Here is a 19,585-nt window from a genome sequence, read left to right as displayed (position 1 = left end):
ATACTGCTGGCATGGAGGGATTCAAACCCCGGAAGACCAAACTATGGCTTTCGGACATGTCAGGTTTTCTGGGTATGGAAAAAATTAAGTTCGCCTTGAGGGGATCTGTACTGGGGTTCGCCCGCAGGTGGCAACCATTCATCAACTTCTTCGCGGGAGAGTGAACGTCAGCGGGGGGGGGGGTGTGGAGATTAGAGTAGAGTAGGAGGGATAAATAGGCAGGTAGTATCTATGGGAGAGGAGCGGGTATGTGCATTATGTTTTGGTTGAAGTGTTGGTTTTTCGTTGATGTTTGCATATTTCTGTCATCTGGAACTGTTTACAATGCCAAAAAATACCTCAATAAAATTGTTTGTTAAAAAAAACCCATTCCATTTGCCTCTTTAATTACATATATATCTGCACACTGACTTACTGCGATTCATGAACAAAGACACCCAGGTCCCTCTGCCCAGATGCATTTTGAATTTGCTTCCTTACTCATAGTCTGTAATCTTCTAGTCTCTGGAGTGTAGCGTTTAAATGTTGAACTCTGATCTTCTCTCTCCATGGACCCTGCCAGACCTGCTTAGTATTTGCAGCATGTTTTTGATTTTATTTCAGATTCCAGCATCCGCAATCTTTTGCTTTGATTTTAATGAAGTATTTGGAAACTGTTTGATCAGAGACTCCTTATTGACCAGTACTTATCCTATGCTTGTGACATTATTTTCTGTAATCATATAGAGTAATTACCTGACCATTCCAAATGGTTATGTCATTTGACATATGGCTTATGCTAGAAATAGACACATGTTGCCAACGCTTTTTGTCTTTCACACAAGATGAACACAAGAATACCAAAATTCAAATGATGACAACAGGTTATACTACTGTCAAAAAGGTTAACAAGTCTACTCTGGTTAGCCAAGATGTTGCCATGGAGAGTGCAATATAGGCTCCTCAACCTCTGGGTAATTCATAAAAGGTGCACGGCTTGAACATCTAATTGGTCAATAGTAATCATGGTACAATGCTGTTGCTTTGCATAACCTCATTCAAAATACATTATCATATGATTTATAAGATTTGTGATTATCCATGGTAATCATGTATCTCTTCTTCGTTTTACTCACAGCGCCCGGAACCAACCCCAGCAAAAGGCTGGGAAGTAAATATTGCAAATAAAGAAGCCATTGTCTTCACTCTGTGTCACCCATCCCTCTCTCTGGCAGCTGTCAGAGGCTGAACAAGGTTGTTTTGGTGTTATAGTTGACCCAAAGATGATTTTCTCATCACAATCTATATTAACACTAAGACCACCTATTTCAACTTCTCTAACATCACCCAACTCTTCCTCAGCTCAGCTGTCATTGAAACCCTCATCCATGCCTTTGTTATCCTTAGCCCTGACTACTGTATTCCAAAACACTCTTGGTCAACCTTCCATATTCTGTAAATTTTAAGTCTTTCAAATCTTTCCTCTCCATGTCCTAACCAAGTCCCACTCACTTGCCTCTTCTGTGTTCACTGACCCACACTGGCTTCCAAAAAGCAATACCTCAATCTTCAAGTTCTCACCCTTGTTATCAGGCACCTCTCTGTAATCTCCTCCAGACCCACATCACTCAAGATATCTGCATTTCACCAATACAACCCGATTGTAATCGCTCCAGCATTGAGTGACCATCAGAGTGACCATGCCTTCAGTTGCCAAAACCCTATGTTATGGAATCTCCACCTTAAACCTCTCCACCTCTGCCTTTCTCCTTTTGGATGCTCCACGAAGCCTACCTTTTTGACCAAGATTTTGGCCATCTGGCTAACATGCCCTTAAGTGACGCCGTCAAATTTTGATTAAACTCCGATAAAGCACCTCGGGTTGTTTTATTGTTTTAAAGGTGCTATGTAAATGCAGGGTTTTGTGGTTGTGCAAGTTTCAGTTCATGTAGTAATAACTTCAGCTTGAACAAATACCTGTAACAGTTAAATCAGATTTACAGCAACAGAAAACATCAACGTTAATGTTGCTGCCCTCTCTTCTCTTTATCTGTGCTCTCAACCAATTGCAAGGAGCCAACCACCTCGAGTGTTTCTAGGGAAACGACTGCTGCTACTGGAACCGTCACTGGTTTTACTGTGACATCAGTGCTTGTGATGCAGTTAAAAGATGTGGCGGGGATATTTCAAAGTTTATCATGTAATGTAGCAAGAACAAGAAACACAAGGTGATACCAGCAGGAAACGAACGCAATTGGAAACATGGCCAAGGTAGAGAGGGCAAGGGTAGCGGGTGGATAGGCTTGACAATCCTCCAGCATTGTCTTCGACTCAACAGGAATTAAGGCCTCGTCTCCTGTGTTGGTGAAAGCAATTTCCAGGGAATAGATTATTTGAGGAATTTTTTTAAAGGTTTTTTTAAAAAGCTCTGTTAGAAAGCTAGGGACGGAAAAGTCTGTTTGACCAGAAGGGGCAGCAGGTCATGTGATGGCACCTCCAAGATTTTGTTTGGCCAAAGTTAGCAACATTAGGGGCAGAATTCCCCCATCCCGCCAGCAGCGGGGTTGGTGGCGGGAGGGATAGAGAATCCAGCAGGAGACGAGAAGTCGGAAAACCATCGGCGTAAAACCAGTTTGAAATGGCAGGTGTTGGGATATTGTCCGTCTGTCCTGCGTTCCCCTTTAATGCCCGTCCTGCTGCCTGTTCTGATCCACATTCTTCGGGTTGGCTGTTGTAAATTTACTGCAGACCTTGGGATTTCTGTTTCAATTGTAGTCTTTGGACACTGGGGGAAAACCCTTTTCAGATGGGCTGAACTGAAAACATCCCCTTTAGGTTCTGTGACAGAATCTGTGATGTCGTTTGATGGACATGGCAAGCTGCCAATCAGTGCATATAGGATTTTCAACCTTCTCCTATCGGGCCCTCTGGTTGGTGAAGCCAGTCGGAAACGTTCAAGGGAGAATGCGGGTCTTCTGGAGAGTGCCACCTTTTGTGCAGTTCTGTTAAGAAGCCAGCGAGCAAGAATCCCGAGGACTGCCTCTCTCTTCCTCTTGCTCTCTGCTGGACGATTTTGACAAGCATCCTCGCCAAATCTGTGAAGACTTTCCTCTGTTAAAGGAGCACAGACAGGCAACAGAACTGGGAAAGAGATCTGGAATATGAGAATACAAGTTTTTCCAACGATCAGTAACTTTCTAACTGTGTGTCAGGGGCTGGGAGGAGCTGAATAATTAAGGCTTAAAGTGGGAGGCTTTGTGATAAAACCACCAGAGTTTTGCGGAGGAATCAGACAACTAAAAACTGCTAGACTCCAGGATCAGAGCTGTATTGTTCTCACAGGGAGGTGAAAGCTCCATCTGGTGGCAGAAAGGCAGAAGTGCACGGATCTGAGCATCCTGTGTACAGCACCATCTGGTGGCCGGCACAGAGAACTACACTCATCTGAACTGCCCGGACTTAGCACCACCTGCTGACGAAAGAGCGGAATCGCACCAGCCTGGAATTCTTAGGTGAAACATCCTCTGGTGGTTGAAGGAGGGAATTGCGCTAACCTGAACCTCTCAAGTAAACCTATTTCCCAGAGGCTGTAACCACAGTAGTAAAGACTTATCTCAGACCTACCCCTTTAACCCCTGTTTTATTTTATTCCTCACCGACACTTGCCTAGTGCCTGTCTTGTGTGTGCCTGGGTAGAGGGTGGGATGGTATCTTGGGATTTGGTAAACGGTTATCCTGTTATTTTGTTTTATGTTCATCTTTTTTCCTTTTTATTAGTACATAGCTTGTTAATATTTTACTTATCAATCTGGTGTCTGTAACTCATTGGGCAGCCAAGGGTTAAAAATCTTCGGAAAATACGAATTATTGGTTAATTCACTTATGGTGGGACTCTGGGGTCTGTGGGCTGGAATTGACCGTGCCCAGGGTGTCGTAACACAGGTTAACGACGGGTTGGTTATCCTGCTGCCTGGCGTTGTGAAATCCATTTGCATCTTATGAATTCTCATTAAAAGAGCTGCTTGCCAAAATCTCATCAGGCCTTCCAATCTTGGATTGGGAAATCAGCGGGAATCACATTGGCCTCAAACCATTTGAAAAAGAACAATAAGGCTGACCACAGTTCACTTGAGACTTGGAGGTGAGTGCAACATATATAGCCCGCCTATCTGCGCCACTCCTGTTGCACTGAATGCCACTCTGCTGGGGGCAGACCGGTTTGTGCCCTCCAGCTCCGTGCCGAGCTGGTCTTTGTGGTCATCACTGTACTGTGGGACTCATGGATCCTCCACTCCCAATAGGTGAAGTCAAAGGGAGGGGGCAATGTGGAAGGAGGGCTGTGCAATGGTGGGGTGGGAAAGAGCAAGGGGGCATGATGGCAGGCAGAGCTGCAAGAAGGTGGATGAGGCTGACCAACAATGGAAGGATGAGAAAAGACGCAGGGGAGGGAAGCTGGACCCTGACAAGGCACTCACTAACAAGGTGCTCAAAGGGATATCACATTATTTACTGGAAGCGGATGCACGCAAACCCCAGGTGGGGTAGAGGCCCACGTGGAGCATGGACACCTCGAGGGGATGGGCTCGGGAGGAAGGTGGAAATTTTCACCAGAACCAACTGGATCCAGAACATCTGCTGGGTGGCTGCTGGGGATGAGGGCTACCCACTGAACCAATCTCTGGTGTATCGCCCTCAGACTCGTGCCGAGGAGAGGTACAACATTGATCACAGCTCCACACGCTCCCTCATGGAGGAGACCATAGGCCTTCAATGTGAATTCAAATGCGTGGATCGCTCAGGTTGCTCTCTGCAACACGCACCAGCGACGGCTTCTCCCAGGGTCACTGTTTGCTGAGCTCCTCACGATCTGGCTATGCAAAGATGTGAGTCCTCGCCCAGAAGGACTAGAGGACGGACTGTAAACAATTAGACAGATGGGATCGTAGTGCTGTTAAAGTGTCTGTGAAAGAATATGTTTCTCCCATGTATGGATGAAGAGAGTCATCATTGGAGTACATGATACCATTTGAGAGTTTGATACTGGAGGGAGTTGAGACAGGATTTACTCTAGCGGAGCGTTTGAGATCACGTGTCAGCTTCCTGCGCTGCGTGATGCTGCTGGTTGCCAGCGGTCCCTACCTCCAGGGCAATGTCCTCCCGGGTAGGAGAGGTGAGGTTGCTGAGCTTCTTGGAGCCTTCCCCATGTAGAGGACGTGCCTCGGCGCCAAGATTCGTTGAATCAAGATCTTGAGGGCCTGGTGGTTGAATTTGGGTATAAATCATAGAATCATAGAATTTACAGTGCAGGAGGAGGCCATTCGGCCCATCGAGTCTGCACCGGCTCTTGGAAAGAGCACCCTACCCAAGCCCACACCTCCACCCTATCCCCATAACCCAGTAACCCCACCCAACACTAAAGGCAATTTTGGACACTAAGGGCAATTTAGCACGGCCAATCCGCCTAACCTGCACATCTTTGGACTGTGGGAGGAAACCGGAGCACCCGGGGGAAACCCACGCACACACGGGGAGAACGTGCAGACTCCACACAGCCAGTGACCCAAGCCAGGATTCGAACCTGAGACCCTGGAGCTGTGAAGCAATTGTGCTAGCTACCGTACTGTTCTCTTGAGGCTGCTAGCCTTTTGCCTCTCGGTTCTGGACATCCTGTACGGTTTCATGAAGACAGGTGGACTGGAGAGCGTGACATGAGTGTGCTGGACTGGCATTTTCAAAAAGTACGCAGACCTTCAAACATGCCAGCTGACAGTGGCTGGATGAATCGGCTCCCGACCCACCAAGTGATTCGGAGAGATGCTCGCTCATGCATAATTAATGAGGCACCATGCACAAATTTGGGCGTGATTTCATGCCATCCAGCCAGCGGGAGAGGCGGTGCTGGAACCGTCTGCCACCCCACTCAGGAAAGAAATTGAGAATTCAAATGTGGGGCAAGCACAGAATTCAGCATTAGCATTGGGCTGAAATATCAGCTGCAAAATGTTAACTTAATAATTTTCCATGTAAACCAGATTTCATCCTGCAACACATCCCCAGGCACTGATTATTGAATGGAATGAATCTCCCTCAGTATTGCACAATGTGAGTTAGCCCACATGCTGTTTAATGACAAGGGCCCATTGGCCCATGAATGACTTCTTTCCATTATACAAGACCAAACTATCTGCAATAGACCAGCTGCATTCTAAGCAACATATTCTTAGAGTCACAACCACATTGCCTTTGATCCAATGGCCCTGTATCAAAACTTAGAATCTTGATTGTCCTGAGTCATCGCACATTTCACGATCTGCATATTGATGTCCCTGCAACCATCTATTCCTCTATTCAATTGACAGCATGCAGCTGTCATAGTCACTGTATCTGGAAGGATGCGGGGAAGGGGGAAATGGTGGAATGGGGAAGGAGGGGAATGGGGATAGGGAAAGGAGGGAAATGGGGGAGGGGGATTGGAGGTGGAAAGAGGGATGGACAAATGCGGTGATGGACTCAGCATTATCCTATGAGAATCTGGTGAGGGTGAGGGCCTCCCTGGCCATGTTGGACCTTTGCCTGTCCTCCATGCTCCATTTCCTCCTATGGCTCCTCCCAAGGCACATCCACCAGCCCCTCCTGGTCTTCCTCCTCCTCCTCAGACCAGGCCACATGCCCCTCCTCCTCTCCCTCTAGCATGTCGCCCTGCTGCTGTGCCAGGTTGTGGAGGGCACAGGAGACCAGCACAAAGCAGGAGACCCTCTGGGGGGTGCACTGCAGGGCACCACCTAGTGGTCCAGGCATCGGAACCACATTTTGAGCAGTCCGATGCACCACTCAGTGACAGTACTGGGGCCAGCATGGGCCCAATGAAATTCCACATAGGTCCCTGCTCGAATCCTGGAATAAGCCAGTTGTATGAATGTTCAGGGCTGCAGTGACATTCATGGCCACTGGGGGGAGTTGCCTCCTCCACAGGGTACCAGTCCGTGAAGATGTGGCACAGGTGCTGCACTGTCTCTTTGTTGCGATGGAGTCTCCTGCGCCACATGCTGTCCATCATCTAATTGAAAGACCAACAACGCCTATCCATCTTGTGCCATCGCTGAGGTCCACCTCTGGGTTCCTCCTCGGCCTGATGGGCGGCTAGGTCTTCAGGGTGTGCGATGGCCCCCTGCACGCCGCCTCCAGCCCGTGTCGTCACTGTTGCCTCCTCTGGCGTCTGGCTGCCTGGGCTTCCACCAGCTACGCAATGGCTGTGGGACCAACATCACCATTTGTTTTGGTATCTGTAAGGAATTGGAGAAGGAGATAGGCCGACAATCAGTTCAGGCTTCCATCCCGGAACCCTCAATTCACCCTAGTCTCCCCCACCCTTATGTGTCCTGCCTTCTCCCAGCAAGCCAGTTGCGCTGGCAAACCTTGCTCTGCACACTCACTCCCGGCCACATCAGGAGCCCCTAGACTCGACCTGTGCCAGGAACATAAGGGCAACCGTGCTTAGGTGCCCTCCCCTGATCCACACACTTACCCTTTGGTCGTCAAAATATCCCCAGTGCTGAAGCCCTGCTCTTTAATGCTTAATTGTTGGCAGCTGCCTCTATGGTGTTGACACTCCCAGAGTTCAGGCACAGTGTTCAGACTTCCAAGCTTGATTTAAATGCTGTGCACTAATCTCTGAGACATGGCATGTGTGCCCTCGAGAAACCACTTGAGAATTGAAGAGTGTGAAGTGCTCTCACGGCTAACCATGCCAATTCCTCATTTGCAACAGCCTTCAGCTGTGAAGCTAGAGGCTGCTCACAGTTAGAGGGAGTTAAAGTTACTTTCAGCATAGAATCAAGAGCAGAGCTCTGTCCGTGGAAGTGTTTGGTGGGACAGACAGGCAGCAGCTATAGCTGTCCCTGTTATGGGTCTCCACAATATTTAAAGATGGCTTGAAGACCTCACAGACTCAAGCTTCTCATCCCCCTGCCCAGGAGCGACCGCCAACCTAGAACCTTTCAGCCCTCCAACCAAGCCCAGCCCCCATGAGCCCCCCCCCCAGCACTGGGCCAGCGGCCCCTGTGCCCTTGAGCTGTATGCCAGAAAATGGAAACGGCTACTCACCTCCTCACTTCCCCTCAGCAGCCGTCGAGGCCAGCTTCACGTTTTTAAAAAGGAATACTAAACGATGCCCGGGTAATTTCTTGCTGGGCAGTTGGTTAGTTCCCGGTACATTTGACTTTAATCTCACTCATGAGATGGGGGTGACTGATATGCTTGCCATATTTGGGCGAGATCAGGAGCTGGCCATCGGGAGAGGCCAGGTAAATTTCAAACTGGTTCGTGCCTGGCACAAAACTTGCCTTTTCCCCTGTTTACCCAGCACATCCAGATCAGTGCCAGGCGCAACATGATCATGCCCAGAATCTTAAACACAGGCTAATACAGCATGACACGGAGGACCATGGCTACAAACAGAGCGGCACGCAACAAAGATGTATCTCAATGAAGGCTGAAGTAGTCCCAGAAAGTCAAAGGCTTACCCATCCCATATCAATTCCAAATCAGCTGGGGTCATGTTGCAAGATAGGTTATTCTGTTAGTGTTCACAAGCATAGGAGCTGCATGGATTGCCGTTATTTATTACCAAACAAAGCTGTTGTGGTGGATCAATGGAGGTATTTGCATCACTGCAGATGAGATTCTATTGCTACAAAGAACAAAAGATGACCAAGGCATGATTTACAATCTGAAATCCAATGGATGAGATCAGAAGGTACCAGGGCTGAGGGGTGATGTGTTATGTATTCTGTGGAGAAATTAGAAAAGCGGAAGTTGTTCTCAGTGGTGCAGAGATTTAATAAAGGTGTTCAAAATTCTGAGGGGGGTTTTGATAAGAGCAGATACCTGGCAGGAGGTACTTCCCAGAGGGCCAGTGGCCAGAGGGCACACATTTAAGGTAATTGGCAAAAGAGGCAATGGGGTGTTACAATCCCAGTTGGTATTATAACTGGACGGGAAGATTTTAGAATGGAACCCTGCCTCAAAAGGCCACAACATTTACTTTTTTTTAGAAAACGCGGAGGAACAGAGTGACAGGACTGCTGATGAGTTTTAAAAACAGGAAAAAAAATTAAATATAAAACTTTGATTGTGATACAATGCTCCTTTAGTTCCTCCTTATCTTGACAAATATACACAGATTTTAAGGTCACAAAGTATCTCTTAAGCTACAATGGTCTCAGTTACACAAAGTCTCTTTAAGCACACAGACTGGCTGTGGTTAAATACATTCTCCACTCTGAAGCCAATTGAATGTTGTAAGGGCTCTTCCTGTCGATTCCCTTAGTTCCTATTTATTTTATTTTATCATTTTTGGTCCATGGATTGTGAATGGAGACATTTTTAAGTCAAGCAGAGGAAGTAAGGAACTCAAAAGTGTCAAAATAACACACTGTGTTATCAAGTTTTGTATTTTGAGCACCCAAGAGATTGGAGGGATTTGTTTTGACAGGTTGGCTGGTGGCCAATGGATTGGACAGGGACAGTATTCTGCCTAAAAACCGACAGTGATTGGTTCCTGTCGGGTGGTGTTTTTCAGAGAGAACCCAGCAGAGAAGCCATTGGACACTTGAGGTAGAAGCAGTTTTCTCTCTATTCTGCTGCCTACTGTCTGAAGGCAGAAGCTTCTGGACCCTCAAAGAAGAAGCTTTCTCTCTCTCTTTCGAATGCTGTCTGCTTGCTATTTCTGTGAGTCGACAGTGATAACCATCACAAACTGAAAGAAAAGATAACATCCGCCTGAAAGCCTAGACTGAAGAAGAAACGAACTGGAAAATGTCCAACCGAAACAAAGACTCTTATCCTTTGACTTTCATCGTTATTTTCCACCCCTCTTTTCCCTCTGTGTTTGTTTGTCTGTGCACGTGTGGGTTAAGTTAAAGGTGGGGGAGGGGGTTAGAGATTAGATAGCAGTTAACCAGTTGTATGTGTTGCCTATTTAACTATTTAACTGTTAATAACAAAAAGTTAATTGAGTTTAAATTTACAAACCTGGTGATTGTAGTTATTGGGCAGCCGATGACTTTGGGTAATTTAAAGTAAAAGTTAATTTCAACTATGTTGCGGCTCTGGGTGGGGCCCAGGGTGTCATAGGAATGCAGATATCTCCTCAAAGTCCCCCCAGATGATTCCTATACTGTGAACCACCTTGTCTCACTGAACTCCGGCTTCCACAGTGAGTTCAAATTCTACTTTCAAAAAGACATACTTTCAAATCTTTTCCTCAGCTGTTTGTATTGATAAATTTACCCCCCAAGTTTTCCAAACTACACTTTAAAACAAAGCTTCCACTCCACTTTTAACAAGGAATCCAGCATCCAGGTTTTACAACTCCCCCTTCAGGATTTCTTTGTCTTGATTGTTGCACCAATTGTTCACAATTGCTTTAACTATCGACTCCCAGACTCTATTCAGATAGCACCAAACATTTGATTTACCTCTGGGGCGAAATTCTCCGGAAACGGCGCGATGTCCGCCAACTGGCGCCCAAAACGGCGCAATCAGTCGGGCATCGCGCCGCCCCAAAGGTGCGGAATCCTCCGCATCTTTGGGGGCCGAGCCCCAGCCTTAAGGGGCTAGGCCGGCGCCGGACGAATTTCCGCCCCGCCAGCTGGCGGAAAAGGCCTTTGGTGCCCGCCATCTGGCGCGGGAATGACATCTCCGGGCGGCGCATGCGCGGGAGCATCAGCGGTCGCTGACGGCATTCCCGCCCATGCGCAGTGGAGGGAGTCTCTTCCGCCTCCGCCATGGTAGAGACCGTGGCGAAGGTGGAAGGGAAAGAGTGCCCCCACGGCACAGGCCCACCCGCGGATCGGTGGGCCCTGATCGCGGGCCAGGCCACCGTGGGGGCACCCCAGATCACCCCGCACCCCCCAGGACCCCGGAGCCCGCCCGCGCCGCCTTGTCCCGCCGGTAAAGTAGGTGGTTTTTTGACCAAGAAGGTAGATGAGGGCAGTGCAGTAGACGTTGTCTACATGGACTTTAGCAAAGCCTTTGACAAGGTACCGCATGGTAGGTTGTTGCAGAAGGTTAAAGCTCACGGGATCCAGGGTGAGGTTGCCAATTGGATTCAAAATTGGCTGGACGACAGAAGACAGAGGGTGGTTGTAGAGGGTTGTTTTTCAAACTGGAGGCCTGTGACCAGTGGTGTGCCTCAGGGATCGGTGCTGGGTCCACTGTTATTTGTGATTTATATTAATGATTTGGATGAGAATTTAGGAGGCATGGTTAGTAAGTTTGATCAATTAGGCCAGTGGGCCGACGAATGGCAGATGGAGTTTAATTTAGATAAATGTGAGGTGATGCATTTTGGCAGATCGAATCAGGCCAGGACCTACTCAGTTAATGGTATGGCGTTGGGGAGAGTTATAGAACAAAGAGATCTAGGAGTACAGGTTCATAGCTCCTTGAAGGTGGAGTCGCAGGTGGACAGGGTGGTGAAGAAGGCATTCGGCATGCTTGGTTTCATTGGTCAGAACATTGAATACAGGAGTTGGGACGTCTTGTTGAAGTTGTACAAGACATTGGTACGGCCACACTTGGAATACTGTGTGCAGTTCTGGTCACCCTATTATAGAAAGGATATTATTAAACTAGAAAGAGTGCAGAAAAGATTTACTAGGATGTTACCGGGACTTGATGGTTCGAGTTATAAGGAGAGGCTGGGACTTTTTTCCCTGGAGCGTAGGAGGCTTAGGGGTGATCTTATAGAGGTCTATAAAATAATGAGGGGCATAGATAAGGTAGATAGTCAACATCTTTTCCCAAAGGTAGGGGAGTCTAAAACTAGAGGGCATAGGTTTAAGGTGAGAGGGGAGAGATTCAGAAGGGCCCAGAGGGGCAATTTCTTCACTCAGAGGGTAGTGAGTGTCTGGAATGTGCTGCCAGAGGTAGTAGTAGAGGCGGGTACAATTGTGTCTTTTAAAAAGCATTTAGATAGTTACATGGGTAAGATGGGTATAGAGGGTTATGGGCCAAGTGCGGGCAACTGGGACTAGCTTAATGGTAAAAACTGGGCGGCATGGACTGGTTGGGCCGAAGGGCCTGTTTCCATGCTGTAAACTTCTATGATTCTATTCTATGACAGGCATTTTAGCGGCGGGACTTCGGCCCATCCGGGCTGGAGAATCACGGGGGACGGCCCGCCAACCGGCGCGGCGCAATTCCCGACCCCACCGAATATCCGGTGGTGGAGAATTCGGCAACCGGCGGGGGCGGGATTCACGCCAGCCCCCGGCGATTCTCCGACCCGGCGGGGGGTCGGAAAATCTCGCCCCTGAAGTCTGCTTTTCCACTTTAAATCTGGTTACTGCAGATCTCTCTGTAAATCAGAACACTTTATCTGCTTTTCCCTTGAATTCCCCTGAACAATTCCTTGGTATCTGTTCTCTTCACTTCCTTCTTCTTAAGACATTCTTTCTATCCCAATTCCATGGCTGTCTGGACTTTATCTGATTCTTTGGGGTCTGCCTCTTTGCAGCCTCCTTTGTCCTGTCCAGTTTTTCTTTTCCTCGCAGAGCTGAGAGATGTTCACTTCCCGGTGTCTTATCTTCAATTGCCAACAAATTCAGCTAAAAAGTAAAACTCAAAAGCTTTCCTACCTTAAAAGGGCCCATAATTGCTAGGTGAAGGTCATAGGCTCCTGCTAGATTACTTACTTTTCATAACCCTCTTTCAGCACAAAAAAAACATTGTTTAAATTGAGCAAACCCCACACACACGAACACCCTTGTACAGGATGAATCTATCTATAGGTTTTACCCTTCCTTCCATTAAATTAAACCCACTTCAAACCATGCCTTATTTCTAATTTTTTACCAAATCTCAATCCTTTGAATTACCTTTGTTTTCCGAACCGCGGAGATGAGAAGAATGTTTTTTTATGGAGAGAGTTATTATGACCTGGAATATACTGCCTAAAAGAGTGGTGGAAGTAGATTCAATAGGAAATTTCAATAGGAAATTCAACGTATATGTACTTGAAAGCAGAGCAAAGTGGTATTAATTCGATGGATCTTTTAAAGAGGCACAGTGGGCAGAATGGCTCCATCCGTGTTGCACGATTTTAACCTGGTTTGTAAACAGAATAACAGATATCCAGGAGTCAGTTCTCAAGCCTTACATCTAATCAAAGGGCTCAGATTATTTTGGATATAGAATAACAGTAACTCAAGGAGCCAGTTACAGGCTGGAATCTAGTCATCAGATTGCAGGGGTTTATATATAGAACAACGATACACAGCTGAGTCACAGGCTGGAATCTAATCAAGCAAACAACACCCAAATAGATTTTTATTCAATTCAAAAAGCCATTGTAAGGTAATATGATCAATAAGAACTGGTACTAACCCAGCATCGCATCACAGTTTGGGATTTAATCAAGGGGTTCAGTTGGTTCAATATATTGAATAACAGATACCCAGTAGGTATGGTAGTACAGTAGTTAGCACTGTTGCTTCACAGTGCCAGGGTTCCAGATTCGATTGCCGGCTTGGGTCCCTGTCTGTGCGGAGTCTGCACGTTCTCCCCGTGTCTGCGTGGGTTTCCTCCGGGTGCTCAGGTTTCATCCCATAAGTCCCGAAGGTCATGCTTGTTAGCTGACTTGGACATTCTGAAATCTCCCTCTGTGTACCCGAACAGGCGCCGGAGTGTGGCGACTAGGGGATTTTCACAGTAACTTGATTGCAATGTTAATGTAAGCCTACTTGTGACACTCATAAAGATTATTAGTTAGTTCTAGACTGAAATCTAATTAAGGGGTCCATGATTGTTTATAGAAGAGGTGGTTTACAGGAATGGAACATTGAGGAAGGATTTCAGTATGTGTGGAGACAGTGGGCTTATTCTCCCGAGAAGACGGAGATGTTCAAAATCATTAAAAACCTTGATAGACTCAAAATAAAAATAAATTAACGTGAGGGTCATTAACCAAAAGGCATAGATTTAAGGTAATTGGCAAAAGAGGCAAGATGACAAGAATTTCTTTATGTGGCTTGTTATCGAGTATATACTGTCTGAAGGATGGAGATTCAGCAATAACTTTCCAAAAGGAATTGATTAAATACATAATGGCATAATTTGCTAGGTTCTGGGGATTGTGCAAGGGAATGGGAGTAATTGGAATTGGCTGGCTCTTTCAAAGATGCACTACAGGCTGAATGGCCGAATGAAGTGAGTTCCACTAGAAAATACATTTCTTAAAAGTTTTGTTTTAATGTTGGACACCAGAAATTTCAGTAACTGAGGAAAAAAGATGATCATCACAAAGACTTTTCTGAACAATTTGTGTGGAAAAGCCCTTTGTTAGCTAGATCTTACAGTGATGGCACGAGACATATTAATAGAGGCAATTTCCAGTACAACTGTCCACAGAGGAATTATGGTTAAAACAAAATGATACCAAAGTGTGATGTAGTGGCAACAGGGGTAAGGTTTTGTTGACAGGTTTGTACAGGCACAACAAGCAGAAATATTTTTATTTTGTGGCTGAGTACATCATCCTGCCTTTGCAAAACTGGCCGAATAGTGATCGCACCACAATCAACGGAATGTAGATTGGGCAATTTTATAATGGGTGTGCAAACTACATTGCCACTTGGGAGTCAAGTTTAAAAAGTCCCCCTATGCTTTTTGAGAGGTTATAGATAGAATTTACAGATGTCATGAATCTAAAATAGAAATTCCATTGGGTTTCCTATCAGCGGTCATGTACATACTGGCGGTTTGCCGTCACCACAATCAGCAAAAATCTTCTGTTATGTTCCCAGCTGATATTATGACTGGACAGTCAGGTCCCAGAACGGAACCCTTTGTAACTTTTATTTTTCTGATTAGAGACTTGAATGAACAGTCACAGGACTGTCAATTAAAATTCAACAAGAGAATAAAAGATGTATTTGGGGGCGGCACGGAGGCGCAGTGGTTGGCGCTGCTGCCTCACGGCACTGAGGATCTGGGTTCGATCCTGGCCCCGGGTCACTGTCCGTGTGGAGTTTGCACATTCTCCCCGTGTCTGTGTGGGTCTCACCCCCACAACCCAAAGATGTGCAGGGAAGGTGGATTGGCCACGCTAAATTGCCCCTTAATAATAAAAAGAAGAATAGAACATGTATTCAACATGAAAAGATTGACTATGATACTCCTTCACCCCACCTATATATTCACAGATGTACACAGATTTTTAGGATAACGCAGGTTACAAGTTTTATGATTTAGGACATCTGTCTTCTTGGGAGAATAATCCCACCCTCTCCACATATACTGAAATCCCTCCTCCTTCATCCATTACTGCAAACCACCTCCTATAAACAATCGTGGACCCTGAATTAGAGTTCAGCTTACAACTAACTACTGGGTATCTGCTATTCAATATATTAAACCAACTGAATCCCTTGATTAAATCCCAACCTGCTGGGTTAATACCTGTCCTTATTGGTCATTTAACCTTACAGTGGCTATTTGAATTGAATAAAAATCTATTTGGATGTTGTTCCCTTGATTAGAGTTACAAAATATATCTTATACTACAATGTTCTCAGTAAGTACACAGCCCATGTAAACCAGCAGGTCAACTATGGTCAGTCACATCAAACTTTAAAACCAAGTGGCAGATGCCATTTAATACAATTACTGTGAATTTCTCATCAAATCCCCCAGATGTTTCTCACACTGAGCCAATTGATCTCACTGGAATCTGACTTCCAAACAAAAGCAAAAAGAACACACCTTGCAATTTTCTTCCAAACAAAGCTTTATCTCAGGTGCCTTCACCAAGGATCCACTTCCAGGATTTTAATCTCGCCTTTCAGTATTCCTCTGCCTTGAATTGCCATTTGCATTCAAGCTTTCACACAATCTCTCAGGTATCCAGCCATGCCGACATAATGCCACTGCTTCTCAGGCTGCACAAGGTGTCACTACACTTTTAATCTACCTTGGATGTCTGGCTTCTTACTTTAAATCTAGTTCTTGCAGTTGTCTCTTTAACTCAGAGCACTTTCTCTGCTTTTAACTTTAACTTCACCCAACAGGACCTTGTTCAACTTCTTGTTCTTTGTTTCTTGAACTTAACTTTCTTCCTGAGAGATTCTTTTTGTCCCAACCTCCTGGCGTCTGGACATTCTTTTGTTCTTTTGCAGCTCCCTGATCCTGTCCATCTCCTCTGGGTCCAGCTTAAAACTAAATTCAAAAGATCTTTCTAACAAAGAGTGGGCCCTGGGTTGCTAAGCAACAGCCTAGTCTTCCTTTAAACCCTGTTGTTTTCATGTCATAACCGTTTAATTACGATGCAGGTGCCGTTTAAAGTGACCAAAACCCACAGGCATGTAGGCACCTTTGCTTAACATGAAGCTAACTAAAGTTTTAACCCTTTCTGATACAGAAACACAAAGTTAAACTTATTAAAGTTATAGCATATTTATAATACCCACAAATACAAATATAGATTATTTAAAACTACTTTTCTTTCCTGACACTTTACTGCCCACTGTTTAGTAAAGTGATTGCATGCCTCAAGGATCATAACATGGTTACTTGCTACTGTACTATTGTATTGATCCCCTTAAATTTTCATGTCTTTACAAAAGGTGGGATATCTGTTTAGAACCCAGATGTGGTTATAACGTGACTCAACAGAATACAGTTCTCACAGAAATGCATCCACTGAACCTTAACCAAGTGCTGTGGCGGGTGGCTCCGGCGACACCTTCCCTGCTGGCCAGAATAGCAAGATCGCGGCTAGGTTCTGCGCTTGAAAGCTCATCAATTATGCACATGCACATTCCCCTCTAAATCCTCTGGTGGGCGGCAGGCAGTTGATTTTCCACTCATTGTCAGCTGGCGAGTTCTATGGTCCCAGCGCCATGTTTAAACACCAGTCCAGCATGCGCATATCGCTCTATCCAGCCTGCCTGCCTTCACCAGACCGCGTGGGATGCCAGCCATCCAGAAAGAAAAGGCTAGCAGCCCAAGAAGTAGCCTGTACCAGCTTTCCATGCCAGGGCCCTTGAGGCCCTTATTTGCGGGGACTGGGCCCACTGGCATGTGCTCAACCCAGGGGATGGCTCTAGAAAGCACACAAACCTCACCTCTCTTGGAGGCCATTGCCCTGCAGGTCATCATGGCTGCCACCCATTCACAAAGTGCCATCCAGTGCAGGAAGTGGATGAATGATCTAAATCTGCTCAGCCAGGGTACGTCCTCTTGCAGCTCCCTCTACTATAAAACTCTCAGCTTGGCATCATGTACTCGCACAGCCACTCTCTTCACAGATCTCACACATCCATTAGCGGGGGACACTTATGAACACGTACTCTCAACAAGACTTTGCCAACACCACCATCCCATCTGTCTTGTTGCTGACGCTCCATTCTCTGACCCTTCTGGATACAGTGCATCACACACAGGGGACATGCGCTTCAGCCAACCTTCCTTCCATGCCCTCTGATCGCGTCTTTCTTTAGTCTCCATACAGGCCAAACGTGTTCACAACGAGTGAGCCAAGACCGGTTGAGGGCGGCAGAGACACGCACACTCACCGAGTTCGAAGAGGCTGCTGCAGAGCTCGTCGGCGAGGGCCAGGATCGATCCTGTGGCAACACCAAGCTCGGCCTCTCACAACAAACTATTACAGATCTCAGCCCCATCATTTCACCGAATCCTGAAATTCACATTGAATGCAGTGTACTCTGAATTCGCTTTAGCTGATCCACATGGTGTTTTATATTTTTCGGGTACCAGGAGACCAGTCTAACCTCAGTGGTGGGAAAACAATTGGGAGAAACTCTGAGAGACAGAATTAATCTGTATTTGGAGAGGCAGGGATTAATCAAGAACAGTCGGCATTGTTTTGCCAAGAGGAGGTCATGTCTGACTAACTTGGTTGTATTTTTCAAAGAAGTGACCAGGTGTGTAGATGAGGGCAATGCATTTGATGTAGTCTACTTAGACTTCGGCAAGGCTTTTGATAGCAAAGAGCCCATGAGATCCAAGGAAATTTAGATCCAGAATTGGGTGAGTGGCAGGAAGCAGAGGGTGATGGTGGAGGGGTGTTTTTCTGAGTGGAAGCCTGTGTCCAGTGGGGTCCCGCAGGGGTCAGTATTGGGGCCCTTGCTGTTTGTGGTTTATTCAAATTATTTAGATCTGAATGTAGGAGGGTTAATCAGTAAGTTTGCGAATTATATGGAAATTGATGGGTGGTAAATAGTGAGGCGGATAGCTTAGATTACAAGAGGATATAGATGGCTGGCCAGATGGGCTGATAAGTGGCAAATGGGATTCAATCCAGGTAAGTGCGAGTTGATGCTCTTGGGCAGGATAAACAAGGGAAGGGACTGCACGATAAGCAGCAGGTCACTGGGAAGCACCGAGGATCAGAGGGATCTTGGTGTCCATATACACTGGTCCCTTAAGGTAGCAGGGCAGGTGGATACAGTGGTTAAGAAGGCACATTGCCTTTATTGGCTGAGGCATAGAGTTTGAGCGCAGGGAGGTTACACTGGAACTGAATAAAACGTTGGCTAGGCCGCAGTTAGAGAATTGTGTGCAGTTCTGGAATCCACATTATAGGAGGGATGTGATAGCACTGGAAAGGGTGCAGAGGAGATTCATCAGGATGTTTTAGTTATAAGAGAAATTGGATAGACTGGGGTTGTTTTCCTTGGAGCAGAGGAGACTGAGGTGGGGGATATTATAGCGATGTATAAAATTATGAAGGCCTTAGATAGACTAGACTCCCCTTGTTGGAGGAATCGATGACCAGAGAATATTTGATTTGATTTATTATTGTCACACGTATTAGTATACAGTGAAAAGTATTGTTTCTTGCATGCTGTATTGTACAGACAATGCATACCGTACATAGGGAAGGAAGGAGAGACTGCGGAATATAATGTTACAGTTATAGCAAGGTGTAGAGAAAAGATCAACTTAACACGAGGGTAGGACCATTCAAAAGTCTGATGGCAGTAGGGAAGAAGCTGTTCTTGAGTCGGTTGGTACGTGACCTCAAACCTTGGTATCTTTTTCCTGACCGAAGAAGGTGGAAGAGAGTATGTCCGGGGTGCGAGGGGTCTTTAATTATGCTGGCTGCCTTTCTGAGGCAGCGGGAATAGGTTTAAGGTAAGGGGCAGGAGGTTTAGAGGGGGTGTTAGAAAAAACATTTTTACCCAAAGGGGGGTGGGAGTCTGGAACTCGCAGCCTGAAAGGGTGGTGGAGGCAGAGACCCTCATAACAGTTTAAAAAGTATTTAGATGTGCACTTGCGATGCCAAGGCACACAGGGCTATTGGCCAAGTGCTGGAAAATGGGATTAGAATAGCTAAGTCGTTGATTTTAGTAGGCTAGACATGATGGGCCGAAGGGCTTTTTCTGTACTGTAGACCTCTATGACTTTATGACTATGACCACAGCCAGCGATCCAGCCCAACAGTTCTCCGAGGCTCCCAAGCATGGCTGAGGATGAGAGGCTCGGGAAGAACCATCACAGTGGGGTCCAATTAAAGGTTAGACTTGGGGCCACTCTCCAAGGAACACTTCATTGACAATCCCTGCAGCAGTCGGAATCAGGG

General features: G+C 46.3%; 1 protein-coding gene across 1 annotated transcript in view; it reads left to right on the top strand.

Annotated features, from left to right (window-relative positions):
* The first annotated feature begins 2,218 nt into the window (after nt 1–2,218).
* The window catches only part of LOC140405658 (uncharacterized), a 70,062-nt gene continuing 52,695 nt past the window's right edge, over nt 2,219–19,585 (top strand). Inside the window, exon 1 of the mRNA XM_072494183.1 lies at nt 2,219–2,250. Coding sequence (XP_072350284.1) covers nt 2,242–2,250 — 9 coding nt within the window. The 5' untranslated portion in view covers nt 2,219–2,241. The remainder of the gene's footprint in view (nt 2,251–19,585) is intronic.

The sequence above is a fragment of the Scyliorhinus torazame genome, chromosome 2 (assembly GCF_047496885.1).
Source record: "Scyliorhinus torazame isolate Kashiwa2021f chromosome 2, sScyTor2.1, whole genome shotgun sequence".
Taxonomy (NCBI): domain Eukaryota; kingdom Metazoa; phylum Chordata; class Chondrichthyes; order Carcharhiniformes; family Scyliorhinidae; genus Scyliorhinus; species Scyliorhinus torazame.
Note: the sequence above shows the minus strand (reverse complement) of the source record. Positions and strands in the feature narration are given on the sequence as shown.